Source organism: Delphinapterus leucas, chromosome 6 (assembly GCF_059928025.1).
Source record: "Delphinapterus leucas isolate spDelLeu-1000000601 "Yukka" chromosome 6, BTC_Dleu_Yukka2, whole genome shotgun sequence".
Classification (NCBI taxonomy): domain Eukaryota; kingdom Metazoa; phylum Chordata; class Mammalia; order Artiodactyla; family Monodontidae; genus Delphinapterus; species Delphinapterus leucas.
This window is the reverse complement of record NC_143134.1, coordinates 60,456,655-60,480,165: the sequence shown is the minus strand read 5'-3', so window position 1 is coordinate 60,480,165 and position 23,511 is coordinate 60,456,655. Positions and strand designations below refer to the sequence as shown.

Genomic DNA, 23,511 nt, shown 5'->3' with positions numbered 1-23,511 from the left:
AGTGCAGAAGGGCACCTGTTTTCTCTCTCACTCATTTTTATAATTGTGGTAAATTTTACATAACATAAAATTTAACATTTTAACCATTTTAAATGTTCATTTAAGTGGCATTAAGTACATTCACAATGCTGTGTAAGCATCACCACTATTTTCTGAACTTTCTCATCATCCCAAACAGAAATTCTATACCCATTAACACCAACTCCCCATTCTCCCTTCCCCCAGCCCCTGGTAACCTCTGTTCTACTTTCCATTTCTGTGGATTTGCCTGTTACAAATATTTCATATAAGTAGAATCATGCAGTATTTGTTCTTTTGTATCTGGCCTATTTTACTTACTATAATGTTTTAATGGTTCCTCCATGCTGTAGCATGCATGAGAACTTCATTCCTTTTCATGGCTGAGTAATATTCCATTGTATGGATATACCACATTTTGTTTATTCATTCATCTGTTGTTGGACATTTGGGTAATTGCTGCCTTTTGGCTATCGTAAATAATGCTATAATGAACATTAGTGTTCAAGTATCTGAGTCCATTTTAAGCTCTTTTCAATATATACCAAGGAGTGGAATTGCTTGGTCATATGGTAATTCTAGCTTTAACATTTTGAGGAACTACGAAACTGTTTTCCACAGGGGTTGAATTATTTTATATTCCCACCAGCAATGCAGGAGTGTTTCAGTTTCTCCACATTCTTGTCAACATTTGTTATTTTCTAGGCTTTGATAATAGCCATCTTAATGGGTGTGAAGTGGTATTCATTATGGTTTTGATTTGCATTTCCCTAATGATTATTGATGTTGGACATCTTTTCATGTGCTTTTTGGCCATTCGTATATTTTCTTTGGAGAAAGTTCTATTAAAGTCCTTTGAGTCCTTTGCCAGTATTTAAATTGGCTTGTTTGTCTCTTTGTTTTTGAGTTGTGAGTTCTTTGTATGTTCTGGATACTAGATGCTTACCATATGTATAACTTTAAAATATTTTCTTCCATTCTGTGGATTGTCTTTTTACTCTCTTGATAGAGTCCTTTGATGTACAAAAGTTTTAAAATTTGATAAAATACAATTTATCTGTTTTTTTTCTTTTGTTATTTGTGCTTTTGGTGTCATACTTAAACAATCGCCAAATCCAACGTCATGAAGATTTTTTATTTTACCCTGTTTTCTATAAGAGTTTTATAGTTTTAGCTCTTAAGTTGTTGATCCATTTTTAGTTAATTTTTATGTATGGTATAGGGTGAAGGTTCAACTTCATTCTTCTGCATGGGGATATTCAGTTTTCCCAGCACAAAAGACTGTCCTTTCCCTGTTGAGTGGTTTTGGTACCTTTGTTAAAAGTCAGTTGACCAAATAAGGTTTATTTCTGAGTTCTCTATTCTATTTCATTGGTCTGTATGTCTGTCCATATCCTGGTACCACATTGTTTTGATTACTGTGGCTTTGCGGTCATTTTTGAAATTTGGAAATGTTAGTCTTCCAGTTTTGTTCTTTTTCAAAATTGTTTTCATTATTCATGGTCCCTTGAAATTCCATACGAGTTTTAGGATGAGCTTTTCTATTTCTGTAGTAAGAACAAAAAAAGCAGTGAGGTTTTGATAGGGGTTGCATCAAATCTTTATATTGTTTTGGGTAGCATTGTTATCTTAACGATATTGTCTTCCAGTCCATGAACAAAAGATGTTTTCCAGTTTGTTTAGGTTGTCTTTAATTTTGTTCGGCAACATTTTGTAGTTTTTTTGTACGTACAAGTCTTTCATCTCCTTTGTTGCATTGTTTATTAAGTATTTTATTTCTTTCCTTGCTATTTTTTTTTTTTTTTTTTGCGGTATGCGGGCCTCTCACTGTTGTGGCCTCTCCCGTTGCGGGGCACAGGCTCAGCAGCCATGGCTCATGGGCCTAGCCGATCCGCGGCATGTGGGATCTTCCTGGACTGGGCCACGAACCCGTGTCCCCTGCATCGGCAGGAGAACTCTCAACCACTGCGCCACCAGGGAAGCCCTTCCTTGCTATTTTAAATGGAATTGTTTTCTTAATATTCTTTTCAAATTGTTCATTGCTATTGTATAGAAATACAACTGATTATTTTTTTTTTTTGCGGTACGCGGGCCTCTCACTGTTGTGGCCTCTCCCGTTGCGGAGCACAGGCTCCGGACGCGCAGCCTCAGCAGCCATGGCTCACGGGCCCAGCCGCTCCGCGGCATGTGGGATCTTCCCGGACCAGGGCACGAACCTGTGTCCCCTGCATCGGCAGGCGGACTCTCAACCACTGCGCCACCAGGGAAACCCAATACAACTGATATTTGTGTTGGTTTTATATCCTGCAACTTTGCTAAATTTATTAGCTCTAACAGGATTTTTGTGTGTGTGTGAGTTCTTTAGGATTTTTTACATCGAAGATCATGCATGTCATCGGCAGAGATAACTTTATTCTTTCCCAATTTGGTTGCTCACTTGACCTGTTTTCCTTCCTTCCTCCATCCCTCCCTCCATCCCTTCCTCCCTCCCTCCCTCCCTTCCTTCCTTCCTTTTCCCTCTAATTTCTCTGGCTAGAATTTCTCTAGTACTTTGTTGAATAGAAGTGGCAGAAGTGTACATCCTTATCAATCTTTAACTATTGAGTATTAGTTTAGCTGTGGGTTTTCCATATATGACATTTATCATATGGAGTAAGTTCCCTTCGATTCCTGTTTTATTTAATGTTTTTATCATTATTTAATGTTTTAAGAAAGGGTATTATTTAATGTTTTAAAAAATTATTTAACATTATTTAATGTTTTAAGAAAGGGTATTGGATTTTGTCAAATGTTTTTTCTGCATCAATTGAGATGATGTGTTTTTTTCATCATTCTATTAGTGTGGTATATTGCATTGATTTGCATTTGTTGAACTACCCTTGCATCCTGAGGATGAATCCCCCTTGGTTGTGATATGTGATCCCTTTTATATGCTGTTGAACTTGTTTTGCTAGTATTTTGTTGAGAATTTTTATATTTATACTTATAAGGGATGTTGGCCTATAGTTTTCTCATAGTGTCTTTGTCTGACTTTGGTATCAGAGTATGCTGATCTCATAGAATGGATTAGGAAGTATTCCCTCCTCTTCAGATTTTTTGGAGGACTTCAGGAAGCATTGATAAATTCACCAGTGAAGCCATCTGGTGCTGGGCTTTTCTTTGTTAGGAGGTTTTTAATTTCTGATTTAATTTTCTTACTTGTTACAGGTCTATTCATATTTTCCCTTTCTTCTTGAGTTAGTTTTGATTATTTCCTTCCTTCTGCTAGCTTTGGGTTTAGTTTTCTTTTTCTGGTTCCTCAGGTTATTGGTTTGAGATTGTTCTTTTCTAATGTAGATGTTTAGAGCTGTAAGTTTCCCTCTTTGTACTCCTTTTGCTGCATCCCGTAAGTTTATGTTGTGTTTTCGTTTTCATTTGTTTCAAAGTATTTTGTAATTTCCCTTGTGATTTCTTTCTTGACCCATTGGTTGTTTAAAAGCATGCTGTTTAATTTCTACATGGAATTTTTCAGTTTTCCTCCTGTTACTGATTTCTAGTTTCATTCCCTTGTGATCAAAAATGATACTCTTTAAAAAAATTTATTTTATTTATTTTTGGCTGCATTGGGTCTTTGTTGCTGCATGCGGGCTTTCTCTAGTTGCGGCAAGCTGGGGCTACTCTTTGTTGCGGCGTGCAGGCTTTTCATTGTGGTGGCTTCTCTTGTTGCAGAGCACAGTCTCTAGGCCCTTGGGCTTCAGTAGTTGTGGCACATGGGCTCAGTAGTTGTGGCTCGCAGGCTCTAGGGCTCAGGCTCAGTAGTTGTGGCGCATGGGCTTTGTTGCTCCATGGCATGTGGGATCTTCCTGGACCAGGGCTCGAACCTGTGTCCCCTGCATTGGCAGGTGGATTCTTATCCACTGTGCCACCAGGGAGGTCCCAGAAATGATACTTCTAATGATTTTAATTTTTTAAATTTATTAAGACTTGGTGGTCTATCCTAGAGAATGGTCCCTGTGCCCCTGAAAAGAATGTATATTCTGCTATTGTTGGAAGAGTGTTCTATATATGTCTGTTAGTTCTAACTGGATTCTAGTGTTGTTCAAGTCTTCTATCTCCTTATTAATTTTCCATATGAATGTTCTACTTATTGTTGAGAGTGAGGTATTGAAATCTCCAAGTATTATTGTAGAAACCATCTGTTTTCCCTTCAGTTCTGTCAGTTTTCCTTTATATCTTGTGAAGTTCTACTGTTAGCTGCATATGTTTATAAGTATTGTATCTTGCTGGATTGTATCTTTTATCAATATATAATGCCCTTCTTTGTCTCTTATAACCTTTCTTTGACTTAAAGTCTATTCTGCCTGACAGTAATATAGCCCCCTCAGCTTTCTTTCAGTTAATATTTGTATGGAATATCTTTTTCCATCTTTCACTTTCAGTCTCTTTGTGTCTTCATATCTAAAGTGAGTCTGTTGTAGAGAGTGCATAGATGGATCTAGTTTTATCCAACCTGCCAATCTTCTGCCTTTTTTTTTTTTTACATCTTTATTGGAGTATAATTGGTTTACAATGGTGTGTTAGTTTCTGCTTTATAACAAAGTGAATCAGTTATAGATATACATATGTTCCCAGATCTCTTCCCTCTTGTGTCTCCCTCCCTCCCACCCCTCTAGGTGGTCACAGAGCACCGAGCTGATCTCCCTGTGCTATGTGGCTGCTTCCCACTAGCTATCTATTTTACGTTTGGTAGTGTATATATGTCCATGCCACTCTCTCGCTTTGTCACAGCTTACACTTCCCCCTCCCCATGTCCTCAAGTCCATTCTCTAGTTGGTCTGTGTCTTTATTCCTGTCTTATCCCTAGGTTCTTCATGACATTTTTTTTTCTCTTAAATTCCATATATATGTGTTAGCATGCGGTATTTGTCTTTCTCTTTCTGACTGACTTCACTCTGTATGACAGACTCTAGGTCCATCCACCTCACTAATAAAACCTCAATTTTGTTTCTTTTTATGGCCATTGTATATATGTGCCACATCTTCTTTATCCATTCATCCAATGATGGACACTTAGGTTGTTTCCATCTCTGGGCTGTTGTAAATAGAGCTGCAATGAACATTTTGGTACATGGCTCTTTTTGAACTATGGTTTTCTCAGGGTATATGCCCAGTAGTGGGATTGCTGGGTCATATGGTAGTTCTATTTGTAGTTTTTAAGGAACCTCCATACTGTTCTCCTTAGTGGCTGTACCAATTCACATTCCCACCAGCAGTGCAAGAGGGTTCCCTTTTCTCCACACCCTCTCCAGCATTTATTGTTTCTAGATTTTTTTGATGATGGCCATTCTGACGGTGTGAGGTGATATCTCATTGTAGTTTTGATTTGCATTTCTCTAATGATTAATGATGGTGAGCATTCTTTCATGTGTTTGTTGGCAGTCTGAATATCTTCTTTGGAGAAATGTCTGTTTATGTCTTCTGCCCATTTTTGGATTGGGTTGTTTGTTTTTTTGTTATTGAGCTGTATGAGCTGCTTATAAATTTTGGAGATTAATCCTTTGTCAGTTGCTTCATTTGCAAATATTTTCTCCCATTCTGAGGGCTGTCTTTTCGTCTTGTTTATGGTTTCCTTTGCTGTGCAAAAGCTTTGAAGTTTCATTAGGTCCCATTTGTTTATTTTTGTTTTTATTTCCATTTCTCTAGGAGGTGGGTCAAAAAGGATCTTGCTGTGATTTATGTCATACAGTGTTCTGCCTATGTTTTCCTCTAAGAGTTTGATAGTTTCTGGCCTTACATTTAGGTCTTTAATCCATTTTGAGCTTATTTTTGTGTATGGTGTTAGGGAGTGATCTAATCTCATACTTTTACATGTACCTGTCCAGTTTTCCCAGCACCACTTATTGAAGAGGCTGTCCTTTCTCCACTGTACATTCCTGCCTCCTTTTTCAAAGATAAGATGACCATATGTGCGTGGGTTTATCTCTGGGCTTTCTATCCTGTTCCATTGAGCTCTCTTTCTGTTTTTGTGCCACTACCGTACTGTCTTGATTACTGTAGCTTTGTAGTATAGTCTGAAGTCAGGGAGCCTGATTCCTCCAGCTCTGTTTTTAGTTCTCAAGATTGCTTTGGCTATTCGGGGTCTTTTGTGTTTCCATACAAATTGTGAAATTTTTTGTCCTAGTTCTGTGAAAAATGCCATTGATATTTTGATAGGGATTGCATTGAATCTGTAGATTGCTTTGGGTAGTAGAGTCATTTTCACAATGTTGGTTCTTCTAATCCAAGAACATGGTATATCTCTCCATCTATTTGTATCATCTTTAATTTCTTTCATCAGTGTCTTATAATTTTCTGCATACAGGTCTTTTGTCTGCTTAGGAAGGTTTATACCTAGGTATTTTATTCTTTTTGTTGCAATGGTAAATGGGAGTGTTTCCTTAATTTCACTTTCAGATTTTTCATCATTAGTGTATAGGAATGACAGAGACTTCTGGGCATTAATTTTGTATCCTGCTACTTTACCAAATTCATTGATTAGCTCTAGTAGTTTTCTGGTAGCATCTTTAGGATTCTCTGTGTATAGTATCATGTCATCTGCAAACAGTGACAGCTTTACTTCTTCTTTTCTGATTTGGATTCCTTTTATTTCCTTTTCTTCTCTGATTGCTGTGGCTAAAACTTGCAAAACTATGTTGAATAAGAGTGAAGAGTGGACATCCTTGTCTTGTTCCTGATCTTAGTGGAAATGCTTTCAGTTTTTCAACATTGAGGATGATGTTGGCTTTGGGTTTGTCATATGTGGCCTTTATTATTTTGAGGAAAGTTCTCTCTGTGCCGAGTTTTTGGAGGGTTTTTATCATAAATGGGTGTTGAATTTTGTCAAAATCTTTCTCTGCATCTATTGAGATGACCATATGGTTTTTCTCCTTCGATTTGTTAATATGGTGTATCACGTTGATTGATTTCCATATATTGAAGAATCCTCGCATTCCTGGAATAAACCCCACTTGATCATGGTGTATGATCCTTTTAATGTGCTGTTGGATTCTGTTTGCTAGTATTTTGTTGAGGATTTTTGCATCTATGTTCATCAGTGATATTGGCCTGTAGTTTTCCTTCTTTGTGACATCCTTGTCTGGTTATGGTATCAGGGTGATGGTGGCCACATAGAATGAGTTTGGGAGTGTTCCTCCCTCTGCTATATTTTGGAAGAGTTTGAGAAGGATAGGTGTTAGCTCTTCTCTAAATGTTGATAGAATTCACCTGTGAAGCCATCTGGTCCTGGGCTTTTGTTTGTTGGAAGATTTTTAATCACAGTTTCAATTTCAGTGCTTGTGATTGGTCTGTTCGTATTTTCTATTTCTTCCTGATTTTGTCTTGGCAGGTTGTGCATTTCTAAGAATTTGTCCATTTCTTCCAGGTTGTCCATTTTATTGGCATAGAGTTGCTTGTAGTCTCTCATGATCTTTTGTATTTCTGCAGTGTCAGTTGTTACTTCTCCTTTTTCATTTCTAATTCTATTGATTTGAGTCTTCTCCCTTTTTTCTGGATGAGTCTGGCTAATGGTTTATCAATTTTATCTTCTCAAAGAACCAGCTTTTAGTTTTATTGATCTTTGCTATCGTTTCCTTCATTTCTTTTTCATTTATTTCTGATCTGATATTTATGATTTCTTTCCTTCTGCTAACTGTGGTGTTTCTTTGTTCTTCTTTCTCTGATTGCTTTAGGTGCAAGGTTAGGTTGTTTATTCGAGATGTTTCCTGTTTCGTAAGGTAGGACTGTATTGCTATAAACTTCCCTCTTAGAACTGCTTTTGCTGCATCCCATAGATTTTGGGTCATCGTGTCTCCATTTTCATTTGTTTCTAGGTATTTTTTTATTTCCTCTTTGATTTCTTCAGTGATCACTTCGTTATTAAGTAGTGTATTGTTTAGCCTCCATGTGTTTGTATTTTTTACAGATCTTTTCCTGTAATTGATATCTAGTCTCGTAGTGTTGTGGTTGGAAAAGATACTTGATACAATATCAATTTTCTTAAATTTACCTAGGCTTGATTTGTGACCCAAGATATGATCTATCCTGGAGAATGTTCCATGAGCACTTGAGAAAAATGTGTATTCTGTTGTTTTTGGATGGAATGTCCTATAAATATCAATTAAGTCCATCTTGTTTAATGTATCATTTAGAGCTTGTGTTTCCTTATTTATTTTCATTTTGGATGATCTATCCATTGGTGAGAGTGCGGTGTTGAAGTCCCCTACTATGAATGTGTTACTGTCGATATCCCCTTTTTGGCTGTTAGTATTTGCCTTATGTATTGAGGTGCTCCTATGTTGGGTGCATAAATATTTACAATTGTTGTATCTTCTTTGATCGATCCCTTGATCATTATGTAGTGTCCTTCTTTGTCTCTTCTAATAGTCTTTATTTTAAAGTCTATTTTGTGTGATATGAGAATTACTACTCCACCTTTCTTTTGGTTTCCATTTGCATGGAATATCTTTTTCCATCCCCTCACTTTGAGTCTGTATGTGTCTCTAGGTCTGAAGTGGGTCTCTTGAGGACAGCATACATATGGGTCTTGTTTTTGTATCCATTCAGCCAGTTTGTGTCTTTTGGTGGGAGCATTTAATCCATTTACATTTAAGGTAATTATCAATATGTATGTTCCTATTCCCATTTTCTTAATTGTTTTGGGTTGTTTTTGTAGGTCGTTTCCTTCTCTTGTGTTTACTGCCTAGAGAAGTTCCTTTAGCATTTGTTGTAAAGCTGGTTTGGTGGTGCTGAACTCTCAGCTTTTGCCTGTCTGTAAAGGTTTTAATTTCTCCATCAAATCTGAATGAGATCCTTGCTGGGTAGAGTAATCTTGGTTGTAGGTTTTTCTCCTTCATCACTTTAAATATGTCCTGCCACTCCCTTCTGGCTTGCAGAGTTTCTGCTGAAAGATCAGCTGTTAACCTTATGGGGATTCCCTTGTATGTTATTTGTTGCTTTTCCCTTGCTGCTTTTAATATGTTTTCTTTGTATTTAATTTTTGACAGTTTGATTAATATGTTTCTTGGAATGTTTCTCCTTGTATTTATCCTGTATGGGACTCTCTGTGCTTCCTGGACTTGATTAACTATTTCCTTTCCCATATTAGGGAAATTTTCAACTCTAATCTCTTCACATATTTTCTTAGTCCCTTTCTTTTTCTCTTTTTCTTTTGGAACCCCTATAATTCGAATGTTGGTGCGTTTAATGTTGTCCCAGAGGTCTCTTGAGACTGTCCTCAATTCTTTTCATTCTTTTTTCTCTACTCTGCTCTGCAGTTGTTAGTTCCACTATTTTATCTTCCAGGTCATTTATCTGTTCTTCTGCCTCAGTTATTCTGCTATTGATCCCATCTGGAGTATTTTTCATTTCATTTATTGTGTTGTTCATCATTGCTTGTTTCATCTTTAGTTCTTCTAGGTCCTTGTTAAATGTTTCTTGCATTTTGTCTATTCTATTTCCAAGATTCTGGATCAACTTTATTATCATTATTCTGAATTCTTTTTCAGGTAGACTGCCTATTTTCCTCTTCATTTGTTAGGTCTGGTGGGTTTTTATCTTGCTCCTTCATCTGCTGTGTGTTTTTCTCTCTTCTCATTTTGCTTATCTTACTGTGTTTGGGGTCTCCGTTTTGCATCCTGCAGGTTCGTAGTTCCCGTTGTGTAGGCTTCCTGGTTGAGGGGACTAGTGCGTGTGTTCTGGTGGATGAGGCTGGATCTTGTCTTTCTGGTGGGCAGGTCCACGTCTGGTGGTGTGTTTTGGGGTGTCTGTGGACTTATTATGATTTTAGGCAGCCTCTCTGCTAATTGGTGGGGTTGTGTTCGTTAGGGTGTCCAGCACTGTAGCTTGCTGGTCGTTGAGTGAAGCTGGGTGCTGGTGTTGAGATGGAGATCTCTGGGAGATTTTCGCTGTTTGATATTATGTGGAGCTGGGAGGTCTCTTGTGGACCAGTGTCCTGAAGTTGGCTCTCTCACCTCAGAGGCACAGCACTGACTCCTGGCTGCAGCACCAAGAGCCTTTCATCCACACGGCTCAGAATAAAAGGGAGAAAAAGAAAGGAAGGAAGAAAGAAGGGAGGGCAGGAGGGAGGGAAAGAGGGAGGGAGGGAGGAAGGAAGGAGGGAAGGAAGGAAAGAAAGAAAGAAGATAAAATAAAATAAAGTTATTAAAATAAAAAATAATTATTAAGAAAAAAAAATTTTTTAAGGAAATAAACAAAAACGGACAGATAGAACCCTAGGACAAATGGTGGAAGCAAAGCTATACAGACAAAATCTCACACAGAAGCATACACATACACACTCACAAAAAGAGGAAAAGGGGAAAAAATCATAAATCTTGCTCTCAGAGACCACCTCCTCAATTTGGGATGATTCGTTGTCTATTCACGTATTCCACAGATGCAGGTTACATCAAGTTGATCGTGGAGCTTTAATCCGCTGCCTCTGAGGCTGCTGGAAGGGATTTCCCTTTCTCTTCTTTGTTCGCATAGCCCTGGGGTTCAGCTTTGGATTTGGCCCCGCCTCTGCGTGTAGGTTGCCGGAGGGCATCTATTCTTCGCTCAGACAGGACGGGGTTAAAGGAGCCGCTGATTAGCTGGCTCCGGCACACTCAGACGGGGGGCGGGGGGGGGGGGAGGGGTACGGATGTGGGCCGAGCCTGCGGCGGCAGAGCCCAGAAGGACGTTGCACCAGCCTGAGGCGTGCCGTGCGTTCTCCCGAGGAAGTTGTGCCTGGATCATGGGACCCTGGCAGTGGCGGGCTGCAGAGGCTCCCAGGAGGGGAGGTGTGGAGAGTGACCTGTGCTCATACACAGGCTTCTTGGTGGCGGCAGCAGCAGCCTTAGCGTCTCATGCCCGTCTCTGGGGTCTGCACTTTTAGCTGCGGCTCGCGCCCGTCTCTGGAGCTCCTTTAAGCAGCGCTCTTAATCCCCTCTCCTCACACACCAGGAAACAAAGAGGGAAGAAAAAGTCACTTGCCTCTTCGGCAGGTCCAGACTTTTCCCTGGCCTCCCTGCCAGCTCGCCGTGGTGCAGTAACCCCCTGCAGGCTGTGTTCACGCCGCCAACCCCAGTCCTCTCCCTGTGCTCCAACCAAAGCCCGAGCCTCAGCTCGCAGCCCCGCCCGCCCCGGCGGGTGAGTAGACAAGCCTCTCGGGCTGGTGAGTGCCGGTCGGCACCAAGCCTCTGTGCGGGGAATCTCTCCGCTTTGCCCTCCGCACCCCTGTTGCTGTGCTCTCCTCCGCGGCCCCGAAGCTCCCTCCCTCCGCCACCCGCAGTCTCCGCCTGTGAAGGGGCTTCCTAGTGTGTGGAAACTTTTCCTCCTTCACAGCTCCCTCCCAGTGGAGCAGGTCCCGTCCCTATCCTTTTGTCTCTGTTCTTTTTTCTTTTGCCCTACCCAGGTACGTGGGGACTTTCTTGCCTTTTGGGAGGTCTGAGGTCTTCTGCCTGCGTTCAGTAGGTGTTCTGTAGGAGTTGTTCCATGTGTAGATGTATTTCTGGTGTATCTGTGGGGAGGAAGGTGATGCCTGCGTCTTACTCTTCCGCCATCTTCCCTGATCTCTTCTGCCTTTTTAATAGGAGAGTTTAGTCCATTTACATTTAGAGTAGTTACTGATGAGGATTTACCTCTGCTATTTAGCTATTTGTATGTCATATATGGTTTTTGTTCTTCAGTTCTTCCATTACTTCCATTCAGTTTGTTTTGTATTTAACTGAATTTTTGTGGTGTGTCCTTTTGATTCCGTTCTGTTTCCTTCTGTATGTGTTCTTATTTTCTTAGTGGTTACCTTGCAGATTAAAATTAACATCTTAAATATAGAACAACCTAGTTTTAGTAATACTTTTTCAGTAGTGTGTGTGTGTGTGTGTGTGTGTATATATATATATATATACATATTGTCTTATATCTCTGTCTCTCTTCCCTTTATATTGTGATTGTCACAGATAACATCTTTATATATTTTGTGTCTGTTAACATAATTTATAAATGTTGTTTTAGGCATTTGCTTTTGAACTCACATAGGGAAAAAAAGAAGTTACAAACCAAAAGTACAGTAATTCTGACTTTTATATTTACTTATGTTTTTACCTTTACCGGTGTTCCTTATTTCTTATAGATTCAAGTTACTGTCTAGTGTCTTCATCTCAGGCTGAAGAATTCTCTTTAACATTTCTTATAGGGTAGGTCTACTGGTAATGAACTCCCTTTGCTTTTGTTTATCTGAAAATGGCTTAGTTTCTTCTTCGTTCCTGAAGGCTAGTTTTGCAGGGTGTAGAATTCTTGGTTGACTGTTTTGTTTTTTTTCACAACTTTAAATATATCATTGCACTGCCTTATTATCTACATGGTTACTGGTGAGAAACCATCTTTTTTAAAACAATGTTTGTTTATTTATTTATTATTGGCTGTGCCGGGTCTTAGTTGCGACATGCGGACACTTAGTTGGTACATGCGGACTCTTAGTTGCGACATGTGGATCCTTAGTTGCGGCATGTGGACTTCTTAGTTGTGGCATGTGGACTTTTTAGTTGTGGCATCCCTGTGGGATCTAGTTCCCTGACCAGGGATCCAACCCGGGCCCCCTGCATTGGGAGCCTGGAGTCTTACCCACTGGACCACCGGGGAAGTCCTGAGAAATCATCTTTAATCTTATTGAGGAACCTGATTTCCTTTAGTTCTTTTGTTTATGGTTTCCTTTAGCTAATTGAGTGCGTTTAAGACAGCTGATTTAACATCTTAGACTAGTAATTTCAGTGTTTGGGCTTCCTCAATGATAGTTTCTGTCAAGTTCTTTTTTTCCTTGTGAATGGGCAATATTTTCCTGTTTCTTTGTGTATCTTATAAGTTTTTGTTGAAAACTAGACATTCTGAGTGTGTTTTTTACTTGTTGAGAGCTGGACCTGTTTGTGACATTTCCAAACTGTTTTTCCAATGTGTAGTCCTTGTGTACAGGCATACTGTATTTTATTGCACTTTACTTGATTATACTTCACAGACATTGCGTTTTTTTACAAAATGAATGTTTGTGGTAACCCTCCATTGAGCAAGTCTGTTGGCACCATTTTTCCAACAGCATTTGCTCACTTGATGTCTCTGTCACATTTTGGTAATTCCCACAATATTTCAAACTTTTTCTTTATTATATTTATTTTGGTGATCTTGAACATTGACATTATTACTACAACTTGTTGAGGCTCAGAAGATAGCATTTTTTAGCAAAAAGTTTTTTAAATTACGGTCTGTACATTGTTTTTGGGGGGCATAATGCTATTGCACACTTAGTAGAGTACAGTGTAGTGTAAATATAACTTACGTGCATTGGGAAACCAAAAAATTCATATGATTCACTTTATTGCAGTATTTGTTACTGCGGTGGTCTGGAGGTGAACCTGTGATATCTCCAAGGTGTGCACGTATGGTCACTGATGTTTCTGATTAATTATCATTTGGTTAGCCAGTGACCTGACCAAGATTTTCTTAAATGTCTGACTCCACAAAGGGTCCTGTGTCTTTAAATTTTCCAGTAGATGCTGCTGGGGGAAGCCACTGAAGGCAAGTATCTGTACCAGGCCCTCAGGGCATTGCCAGACCAACCAAAACACACTACTCCCAGCTTTGGGAGAACAAGATCCCACTGCTTGTCCTGGTGTCGGCCACCTTTTCCAAGACCACAGGCTGCTGTGTCCACGTCTGCAACAGGGCTAAATGATGGTAGTTTTTAGCCCATTGTAGTTAGTTTACACCCTCTGCTTACCTAGGAAAGATCAGCAGCTTGCTCCTTCATCAGGCGCTCACCTGGTTGATACAAGTGTCTGATGAGGTTCCAGAGTGCCAAAATAGTTGATTCCAGTCTCTTTCCATCTTAATGGTTGCTTTGCTGGAGGGACTGATCCCCTAGAGCTTCCTGCTGTGCCATTTTGCACAATGTCACTACCACCTGTTTTTAAAACATCTTTTGCACCTTTACTTCTTAGCCAGTCCTCCCTGCTGGCCTCTATTTTATAGTTATTAAGCACATATAAAAGAGAGTGTGATGTATTGATGGATTAAAGATGTGACAGTGTAGTAAAAAACGGGTTTTAGAGTCAAACAGATTTGTATTTGCATTCTAACTCTGATTTACCTTGGGTAGATTGGTGAACCTAAGCTTTATCCATCAAATAGCTTTCATGATAATATGAGAGGAGGTATGTAAAAGTGTTAGTAACTGCCAGTATTATACCAGCATTAGGTGATACTCCTGTCTTATCATCAGTTGCTAAGCACTTAGTGCCAAATGTCTTATTAGATGCTTTATTATGCATTTCCAGCATCCATTCTGTAAAATAAGTATTTTCTGTTTTTTATAGATGATGAAACTAAAGCTTAGAGAGGTTTTTAACAATTTTCTTGAAATGGAATTAGGAGTCAAACCCAGGGCTGACTCAAGCCCTTGCTTATAACCCTTATTCTACACTGCCTCTGATCTGGGTCACAGTGTCTGATTTTAATGTCTTATTAACTTGTTTTCCTTCTTCAGGAGTCACATGCCATAGGAAAAAAGCCTGAAAATCCAGCAGACATGATTGAAGAAGGAGAGCTTATCCTATCTGTGAATATCTTGTACCCTGTTATATTTCATAAGGTCAGTAGTAAAACCTTTTGGATTCACAGATAATGTGGGTGACTTTTGGCAAAGAATTTAATTATTTGAAGTTTAATTAATGTGAACCTTATTTGAACCAAAATAAATGCAAGCATATGCTGTCTCATATGACATTCTGTCTATATTCTTGGGTTCTTGTTTATATAAGGAATATGGTAAATAAGGTCAGATTTCAAATTATCTCTTGAGTAATAGGATTACAGTTACACTGTGGGAATGTATACCTGATTTCTGTATTAGTAGCAACTGGAAGGGTATGTAAATCCACAGTGATTCTGAAAATATGAATTCTTGAGGATCGGGGGTTTTTTTTGTGGTTTTTTTTGCAGAAAAACTGGTGAAGGAAGGGGGGTGGGGTTTTTTTTTTCACCAATTCAAAATTTTTGGGAAGTTATTGAACTAGCTAAATTCAGCTCTTCTTAGATGAAAATGCAGAAAGTTAACAGGTCAGGGGTATCCAGGAATTTCTTAGGAGTCTCTAATAAAGAGAACTCTATCCCAGCCCAGAGTGTATATATATTCTTGATTCTCCAAATACATGTATCATAAACTTTGATAAGGTTTCATTGAAATATTACTCTACATAAATTGCACTTGTGAATAGACTTTTATGAATTATCTGGGAAATAGTACTAATTACCTTGTTTGATTAAGATCTCAAATTATCAATCAAAACAAAGCAAAACAAAAGCAATAAAACCAAACCTCTGCATTTATAACATGCGGGTAGTGTATAGATTGCTTGACTTCAATGAGGTAACTTCCAGGAAAATTTAAAAGACAGTGAAGTTATATTCCAAAGGCTCTTCATGTCAGTGTCACTTTAGTAGCATCTTGATTATAAAATTCAGCTTAAACTAAAAAAGTTTTATTGCCAAGTGTATTAGTCCTTTCTGGCTGCTATAACAGAATAGCACAGACTGGGTACCTTATAAGCAACAGAAACTTGTTTTTCACAGTTCTAGAGGCTGGAAGTCTAAGATCAGCATGCCAGCATCTGGTGAGGGTCCTCTTCTGGGTTACATACTTCTGTCTTATAAGGGCACTAATCCCATTCATGAGGGTTCCACCCTCATGACCTAATCACCCTCAAAGGCCCCACCTCCTAACACCATCACATTGGGTCTTAGGATTCCAATGTGTGAATTTTGGACAAACATGAGCAGTCAGACCACAGCACCAAGTATCTCAATTGTACTCATAGGATTTTAATTTATGGGGGTGACTGAGTGACAGCACTAGAGGCCAGTGCCATTGAAAGATTTTTATTGTTTACATTTCCTGAGGGGAAAGGGTATGCCACATCATGCAGGGCCAAAGGGGGAAGTGCCAGTATCACTCAGGAGGCAAGGGAAAAGCATAGGCCACAGCCTTTATTGGGTTTCCATGGGAAAGACATGGCAGGGCAGAGTAAACAGTTTAGGGTTGACTATCTTGAATAATTCCAGTGGGCTCTGGGCTATCAGGCTGTCCCTAGTTTCTGGTACCTGGCTCTGGATTGACTTAGGACAGGGGAAATATCGGCTTGGTATATGAGAGTTAGATAAAAGAGGTGGTTTTAGAGTATGGGCTCTGGATCACAGGGGAGATGTAAACAGCTTTGGCGATTAGTTTGGAGCTATAATTAATCGATGCTGAGTAGACAAAGGCAGAATCTAAGAAAACACAGGACACCATATTATGGGAATAACTTAAAGTAAGAAAACTAGTAACTTAATTTAGATCTGGTCGTGACAGGATTTATAGTTTAATTGCTTTGTCTCTAAGTGAACACTGATTTATTTACTGTCTGACTCGTAGCACAAAGAACACAAACCATACCAGACGATGCTGGTATTGGGCAGTCAAAAGCTCACGGAACTGAGGGATTCAATTTGCTGTGTCAGTGACCTCCAGATTGGTGGGGAATTCAGCAACACTCCTGACCAAGCCCCTGAACACATCAGCAAAGTAAGGTGATTTTTTTTTCTAACACTCATAAAACAAGTGGAAATGATAATAAGCTAAGGAGATAGTGATTTTAGGTGAATAGGCTCATGAACATTCTGGTAAATGCTTTCTTCTTCTATGCCATTCCATCAAGCTTATCTCTTCCCTTCTATTTTTTTTTAAATTTATTGATTGATTGATTGATTTTTGGCTGTGTTGGGTCTTCATTGCTACGTGCAGGCTTTCTTCATTTATGGTGAGCGGGTGCCACTCTTCATTGCAGTGTGCGGGCTTCTCATTGCGGTGGCTTCTCTTTTGTTGCTTCGCATGGGCTCTAGGTGCATGGACTTCAGTAGTTGTGGCACGTGGGCTCAGTAGTTGTGGCTCGTGGGCTCTAGAGTGCAGGCTCAGTAGTTGTGCCGCATGGGCTTATTTGCTCTGTGGCATGTGGGATCTTCCTGGACCAGGGCTCAAACCTGTGTCCCCTGCATTGGTGGGCGGATTCTTAACCACTGCGTCACCAGGAAAGTCCCTCTTCCCTTCTTTTTGCCATCAAGACCTTTTAAAAGATGAGGCTATATTCAGTTTTGATTTCTTCATTTCCCATTTATTTCTCAACCATTTTCTGTACACTCTTCTTTCTAAGGTCATAGGCCACCTAATTGTCTAACCAATAGGTCTCTATTCCATGTTCATACACTTTGACATCACTGTAGCATTGGAATTTGCTGTTCACTCTTCTCTTTCAAACTCTATGAGTTTGTCTGTCATAACTGCCCCCAGCAAAGCGTTGGAGTCCACCCGAGAGCATCAGTGCCCATAGAAGAACCTGTTAGTTCAAGGATCGAAGCAAAGAGGGATGTAATATCTGGTGATGATCCTTGCTGGTGTTTCCCAGGGTGCTGCTCTCAAAAGGACAGAGAAACCCTGCATACTCATTGGATCAGGATAGAAAGGACCCAAGTGTCAGACTGGCCACCTACAGTTTCCAGAAGGGATTGCTTACTCAATAATAGTAGGGCCTTGATCCTTCTGAATTTCATCATAGAGCAAGCTTGACCTAATTCTGTTACCTGGTACAACTCTGGCAGAGGACCTCAGATTTACTGGGATACTTAAGACGGGCAGCATGTTTGGAACAACTAGAATGGAGATAAGAGTTTGGACAAGAACCATCACAATCTCTTCTTTTGGCTCATTCCTTTATCACCAGCCATATAGGTGTTATTATAACTTAGGTTTCATCTTAATTCTTTTTTTTTTTAAATAAATGCAGGATCAGCCTTTTTTTTAATATATAAATTTCATTTATTTATTTTGGCTGCACTGGGTCTTCGTTGCTGCATGCGTGCTTTCTCTAGTTGCAGCGAGCAGGGGCTACTCTTTGTTGTGGTGCATGGACGTCTCGTTGTGGTGGCTTCTTTTGTTGCAGAGCACAGGCTCTAGGCACACAGACTTCAGTAGTTGTGGCTCACGGGCTGTAGAGCGCAGGCTCAGTAGTTGTGGCGCATGGGCTTAGTTGCTCCGTGGTATATGGGATCTTCCCGGACCAGGGCTCAAACCCGTGTCCCTTGCATTGGCAGGCGGACTCTTAACCACTGCGCCATCAGGGAAGCCCCATCTTAATTCTTATTCTAAATTGTTCTTCTGGGCTTTCCCCGCAGTTTTCATGGTTTTAAGTATACTCCAATCTTTGTAAATCTCTTTCTCTCTTGGTTTCCAAACCCATTATTTGTAAGCGTCACTGGGCATTCTCACTTAGCCTCAGTGCTGCCCGGCATTTTTACCACCTCTCTATAGTCGATACACTCTGCCACTTTTCAAGGTAACTTTTATTCCTTCTGAAACTGCCAACATCCTTTCCTTGTGGCTTACCTTCAGCTGAAAACCTTGCTGTTAATTTCACTGAGAAAATAAGTTATCAGAAAAGAATTTTCCATTGTCTTTTACCCACATTTACCCATTTGCCCATGCATTCTGCCTTCGCACCTGTTACAATGGATGGGCTAAACCTGCTGCTATCAAAAGCCAATCTAGGTGTCTACTGGATTCCATTCGCCATTGCATAACCAAGGACTTTGTTCTTGTATTTATCCCTTCTCTTCCCTGCATCATCAGTTTTTTCCATTCTGTTAGCTGTCCCATCAGTACACAAGTGGGCTGTAATATCTCCCATCTCCCATTCTAAACCTGTTCTTGACCCTGTATCTTCCTCTAGCTACCATCTCATCTTTCTGCTTTCTTCTCAGTAAACTGTCTCAAGAGTTAATGAGTTAAGAAGAAGAATTAATAATAGTACCTCAATTCATTGTTTCTCTTTTTCTCCCCCCACTTTGTCTTACACTCACTTTTATTCATCACCACTCCACCAAAATCACTTTACTGATGCCACCATAGACTTAGTTCTCATCTTATTTGACCTCTCATCAGCACGTGACACAATTGAATACTCCTTCTTGAAACACTTTCTTTACTTGGCTTTTAAGATGTTACAGCCACCGGGACTTCCCTGGTGGTGCATTGATTAAGAATCTGCCTGCCAATGCAGGGAACACGGGTTCGATCCCTGGTCCGGGAAGATCCCACATTCCGCGGAGCACCTAAACCCGTGTGCCCCAACTACTGAAGCCTGTGCTCTAGGGCCCGTGAGCCACAACTACTGAGCCCGTGTGCCACAACTACTGAAGTCCATGGACCTAGAGCCCATGCTCCGCGACAAGAGAAGCCACTGCAATGAGAAGGCTGCGCACCACAACAAAGGGTAGCCCCCACTCACCACAACTAGAGAAAGCCTGTGCGCAGCAAGGAAGACCCAATGCAGCCAAAAATAAATTAATTTATTAAAAAAAAAAAGATGTTACACCCACCTAATTTTCTTCCTATCTGACTTTTAATTCTTCTGTTGGATGCTTCTCATCCTCGTGACTTGTAAATGTTATTAAGCCCTTTGAATCAATCCTCAGACCTCTCCTCTGTGTATACTCCCTAGGCGATCTCATCCAGATTCCTAGCCCAGATTTTTATCTCCAATCCCAACATCTTCTCTGAACTCCAGACTTATTTTTTCCAACTGCCTCCTTGACAATTACTGAATGTCTAATAGCCGTTTCAAACTTAATTTGTTCAAAAACAGACTCTAGTTCTCCCTTCTTCCTCAAATCTGTACTTTCCCCAGTGTTCCCATCTCAGTAAATACACTCATTCTACACTTGGTGACTTAGCTAAAAACCTTGGAATCATCTTTGCTTCCTTTTCATCCCACATTGAAGGCATCAGCAAGTGCTTTGGCTCTACTTTCAAATCATATTTAGGATCTGCCCATGTCTTTGCTCCTTCACAGGACCAGGCTGGTTAAATCATCATCATCTCTTGCCTGGACTTTTTCAGTAGCCTAGTGACTGTTCCTCCTGCCCCTTTCCACACTTCTGTTTATCCTTTGTACCAGCCAGATGATACTGTAAAGTATCAGTCAGATCCCGCTGCTTTTCAGCTTGAAAGTCTATAGTGGCTTTCTCTCATATCTAGAATAAAATACAAAGTCCTTACTGTGGTCCATTATCTGGTCCTGTCTGCCTCCCAACTTCATATCCTAACACCCTCTTTGTCACTTGTTGCCTTCAAACAACCTGCCATTCTTGCTCTTTCTCATGTATGCTAAGCAGGGTCCTGCTCAGAGCCTTTGTATCTTATGTTCCCTCACCCTGGAGTGTTCTTCACCAGGTATTCAGATGGCTCACTCCCTCATTTCTTCTTCTTTTAGATGTTGCATCGACAGAGAGGTCTTTCCCTGTATTAGTATTCTCTTTCCCTGACGTGCTAAGAACACTCATCACTACCTAACATCATGTTATATATTTATCTGTCTTCCTTCCCTTGAATCACGAGGGCAGGGACTGTGTTTTGTTCAATGATGTATTCCTGTGATGATGTCTGACACAGAGGAAGTGCCCGAGTCTTTGCTGAATAAATGAACCCAGATACCTCAAGCTCAATTAGTCTTAAACTCATTATTCTACCATCTCCCTTTTTCTTCAGATGAAACTCTCCCTTTCCGTTGCTGTTTATCCTGCCATAATAGCTCCAGACTTCTTTTTCCCACTGCCGTATGCTTTAGTTTGGGCCCTTAGCATCTTCTCCTGGAACTATTACAGAGACTTCTTAACTGGTTTCCCCACCTTTAGATTGTCCCATACCTGCCACTGAAGATGTCTTTCAAAAACAAATCGAGCACCAGGAGTGAACTGTAAAGTAAGCTGTGGACTTTGGGTGATTATGATGTGTCAGTTTAGGTTCCTCCTTGGTAGCAAATATACCACTCTGGTGAGTGGTGTTGATAATGGGCAGGTTGTGCGTTGGGGTGGGTAGGGGGTGTATGGGAGGCCTCTGTACCTCCCTATTTTATGATAAACGTAAAACTGCTCTAAAAGAATAAGTCTGTTCTTTCTGAAAACTTTTTTTTTTAATTGATCCTGTCATTCTCCAATCTAAAAGTCTCAGTGGTTCTCTGTTGCCTGTGGTCCAAGCTCCTTAGGCTGACATATAAGGCCTTTTGTAATGGTGATTCTCAAGTGAACTTTCTATATTGTTCACCCCCTGCTTTTACACCTTATCTTTCAGCCACAATGAATTTATCTGGCTCAAGCGTACCATACTTTTTTATGCCTCTGAGTGTTTGAACATGGGTGGGAAGCCCTTTCTCTCACTTATTATATGAGGTTCTTCTTGACTGTCCTCTGTTTGCCACTCTGGCCCCATTTCGTTTGTCCATTATAGTGCTTTATAATAATATGCTGATACCATTTGATATGTTTGTCTGCCCCACAAGGCTGGCTGTATTCCAGTCTTTTGGGTGACTGGCATGGAGACGAGCATAGTTTTTTAGTTATATTGAAAGTGGTTTTAAGATATTTGGGTTCTTCAGGTTTGCCAGCTTGGCGCTTTTGAAGGTAAACATTAAAGAGAAACAAGTGGAATCTCAAGGCTGTATGCCCACCAGGAAATAGAAGATTTATCTTTTAAAGGAGAAGCAGTCTTCTGCAAAGTTTCTCCACTCTGGGGGAAAAAAGAATAACAAGGTGTAGCTATAAGTTTATAAGATCAAGTTAAGAAGAAAAATCTGAATTCACCCTCCTTATTCTGACCATGTCATGACCGCTCACAGTGGTGAGTCAGATCTGGGAATCAGTCTTAGCTCCAGAAATCCTGGAGAGTGTTTTTAACCAGACTTGTTTAGTTTATTGTGTTTGTACATCAGTGCTCATGCCTTCAGCAGCTTTCTCAGCAGGGGACTAAATGACCCATAGTCCTATTTATCCTTCTGATGTTTCATTGTTTCTGCCTCTTCCATGTATTAAAATAATATCCTCTGATTATATAGCACTTATCGTGTGCCAGTTGTATAGTACACTAGTTGATAGTACAGGATCTTTGGAAAGAATTATCACCATTTTACAGGTAAGAAAAAGATGGGTCAAAGCATCATCATGAGTTACCTGTGTTCAGTAAGCAGTGGTAGAGGCTGGATTCAGACCATTGCCAGCTTGCCTTCAAAGCCCCACGTTCTTTCTTTGCCATGTTGGTACTATGCCTGGCTTTAGACATCTTTCCCTACCCTTTTATTTATTTGGTGAACAAGCACTGAGTGAAAACTTGAGCTGTTCTGTGATTAACGGCAAGATTCTAGTACATGGGCTTTGTGGAATCTTTGCCTGTTCAGGGACCTGTTTCATTTGCCTCCTTTTTCTAAGCTATGTTTTAGAAACGTGAACTCATAGTTGTTTGGCCTGTGGAAAGATTTTTATTTCAATGATTGGCATTTGTATTTTACAGTGTTTTTAAAAAAAAAAAAGTTTTGCTTTGGGAAATTTTAAACATACACATGTAAAAGAGAATAGTATAAGGAGCCCTTATGTACCCATTACAGTTCTCACCATTTTGCCAGAATTATTTCATCTGTTTACCCCATGCCATTGTTACACCTAACAAACTGAAAATAGGTCCTTAAGTTATAATGGTTTTTTTGACAGGGAGATATTTGGCATGTATTTCACTGGTAATCATGGAACAAATTAGTGACTTGCAGCTCTTGTAGCTGAGGAAATGAGAATCTTATTTCCAGCCAATAAACAAGATTTGAACAAAATACTTTCTTTGATGAATTTGGTGTGTGAGAGGACTAGGAGAATTGGGCCAGTGTATTTATATCTCTTTGAAAAGCCATGTCTAAAATAATGTTTTGCTAATGTTTGTTTTAGACTATAGTAGTTCAAGAATGAAGTACCTTTTTAAAATATATGTATAAAATCAGTGTCAGTATTTTCTGCTCAGGTTTGTTTTTGTTAGTTTTTAATGGTCCTTCAGGTTTTAATGTCTGATCTATCAATCTTTTTAACATAGCTCAGATTAGTCAATCTCTTTTTGTCAATAGTCTCTTAAGGGTCTTACTTAGAGAAACTCTGAGAAAATACTTTACACACACATTATTATTACTTATTATAAGTAAAGCCTGGGTATAGGAAAAATGGTAACATAAATTTAAGTTGTAAAAATTTTCTTACCCAGCCTTCTCTGACACTTCTTTTCCCCCATTACTATTTTTCTCACAGCAAATCTTAGGAATGTTGCTGAGCTTCTAACGCGGCTGACTTGAATGATAGCAAGAGAGTACATGATTATTAGATGCTTAAAATGACATATAGATAATGACTTTGTTCAAATGATCATACTAGTTATCCATAATTACTTTGTTTATAAATTTGAAATAGTAACAGGTAGACTTTTAGGTTACATTAGATTAATAACAGAAGTAATACTTCTTATAGTTTTTCCAAGTCAGTTGGTTATTTCCCTCCCTTGCAACTTGGTCAGCTAAATTAGCTGACAAATAGGGAAACTAGTTAGTTGAGGAT

General features: G+C 39.7%; 1 protein-coding gene across 3 annotated transcripts in view; it reads left to right on the top strand.

Moving 5' to 3' along the window:
* The window catches only part of SNAPC3 (small nuclear RNA activating complex polypeptide 3), a 51,780-nt gene that overhangs the window by 9,628 nt on the left and 18,641 nt on the right, over nucleotides 1-23,511 (top strand). For all 3 annotated transcript variants that reach the window (XM_089913207.1, XM_022573770.2, XM_022573771.3), the window contains exons 4-5: nucleotides 14,549-14,653; nucleotides 16,475-16,624. In XM_089913207.1, the coding sequence (XP_089769333.1) occupies nucleotides 14,549-14,653; nucleotides 16,475-16,624 (255 nt within the window). The remainder of the gene's footprint in view (nucleotides 1-14,548; nucleotides 14,654-16,474; nucleotides 16,625-23,511) is intronic.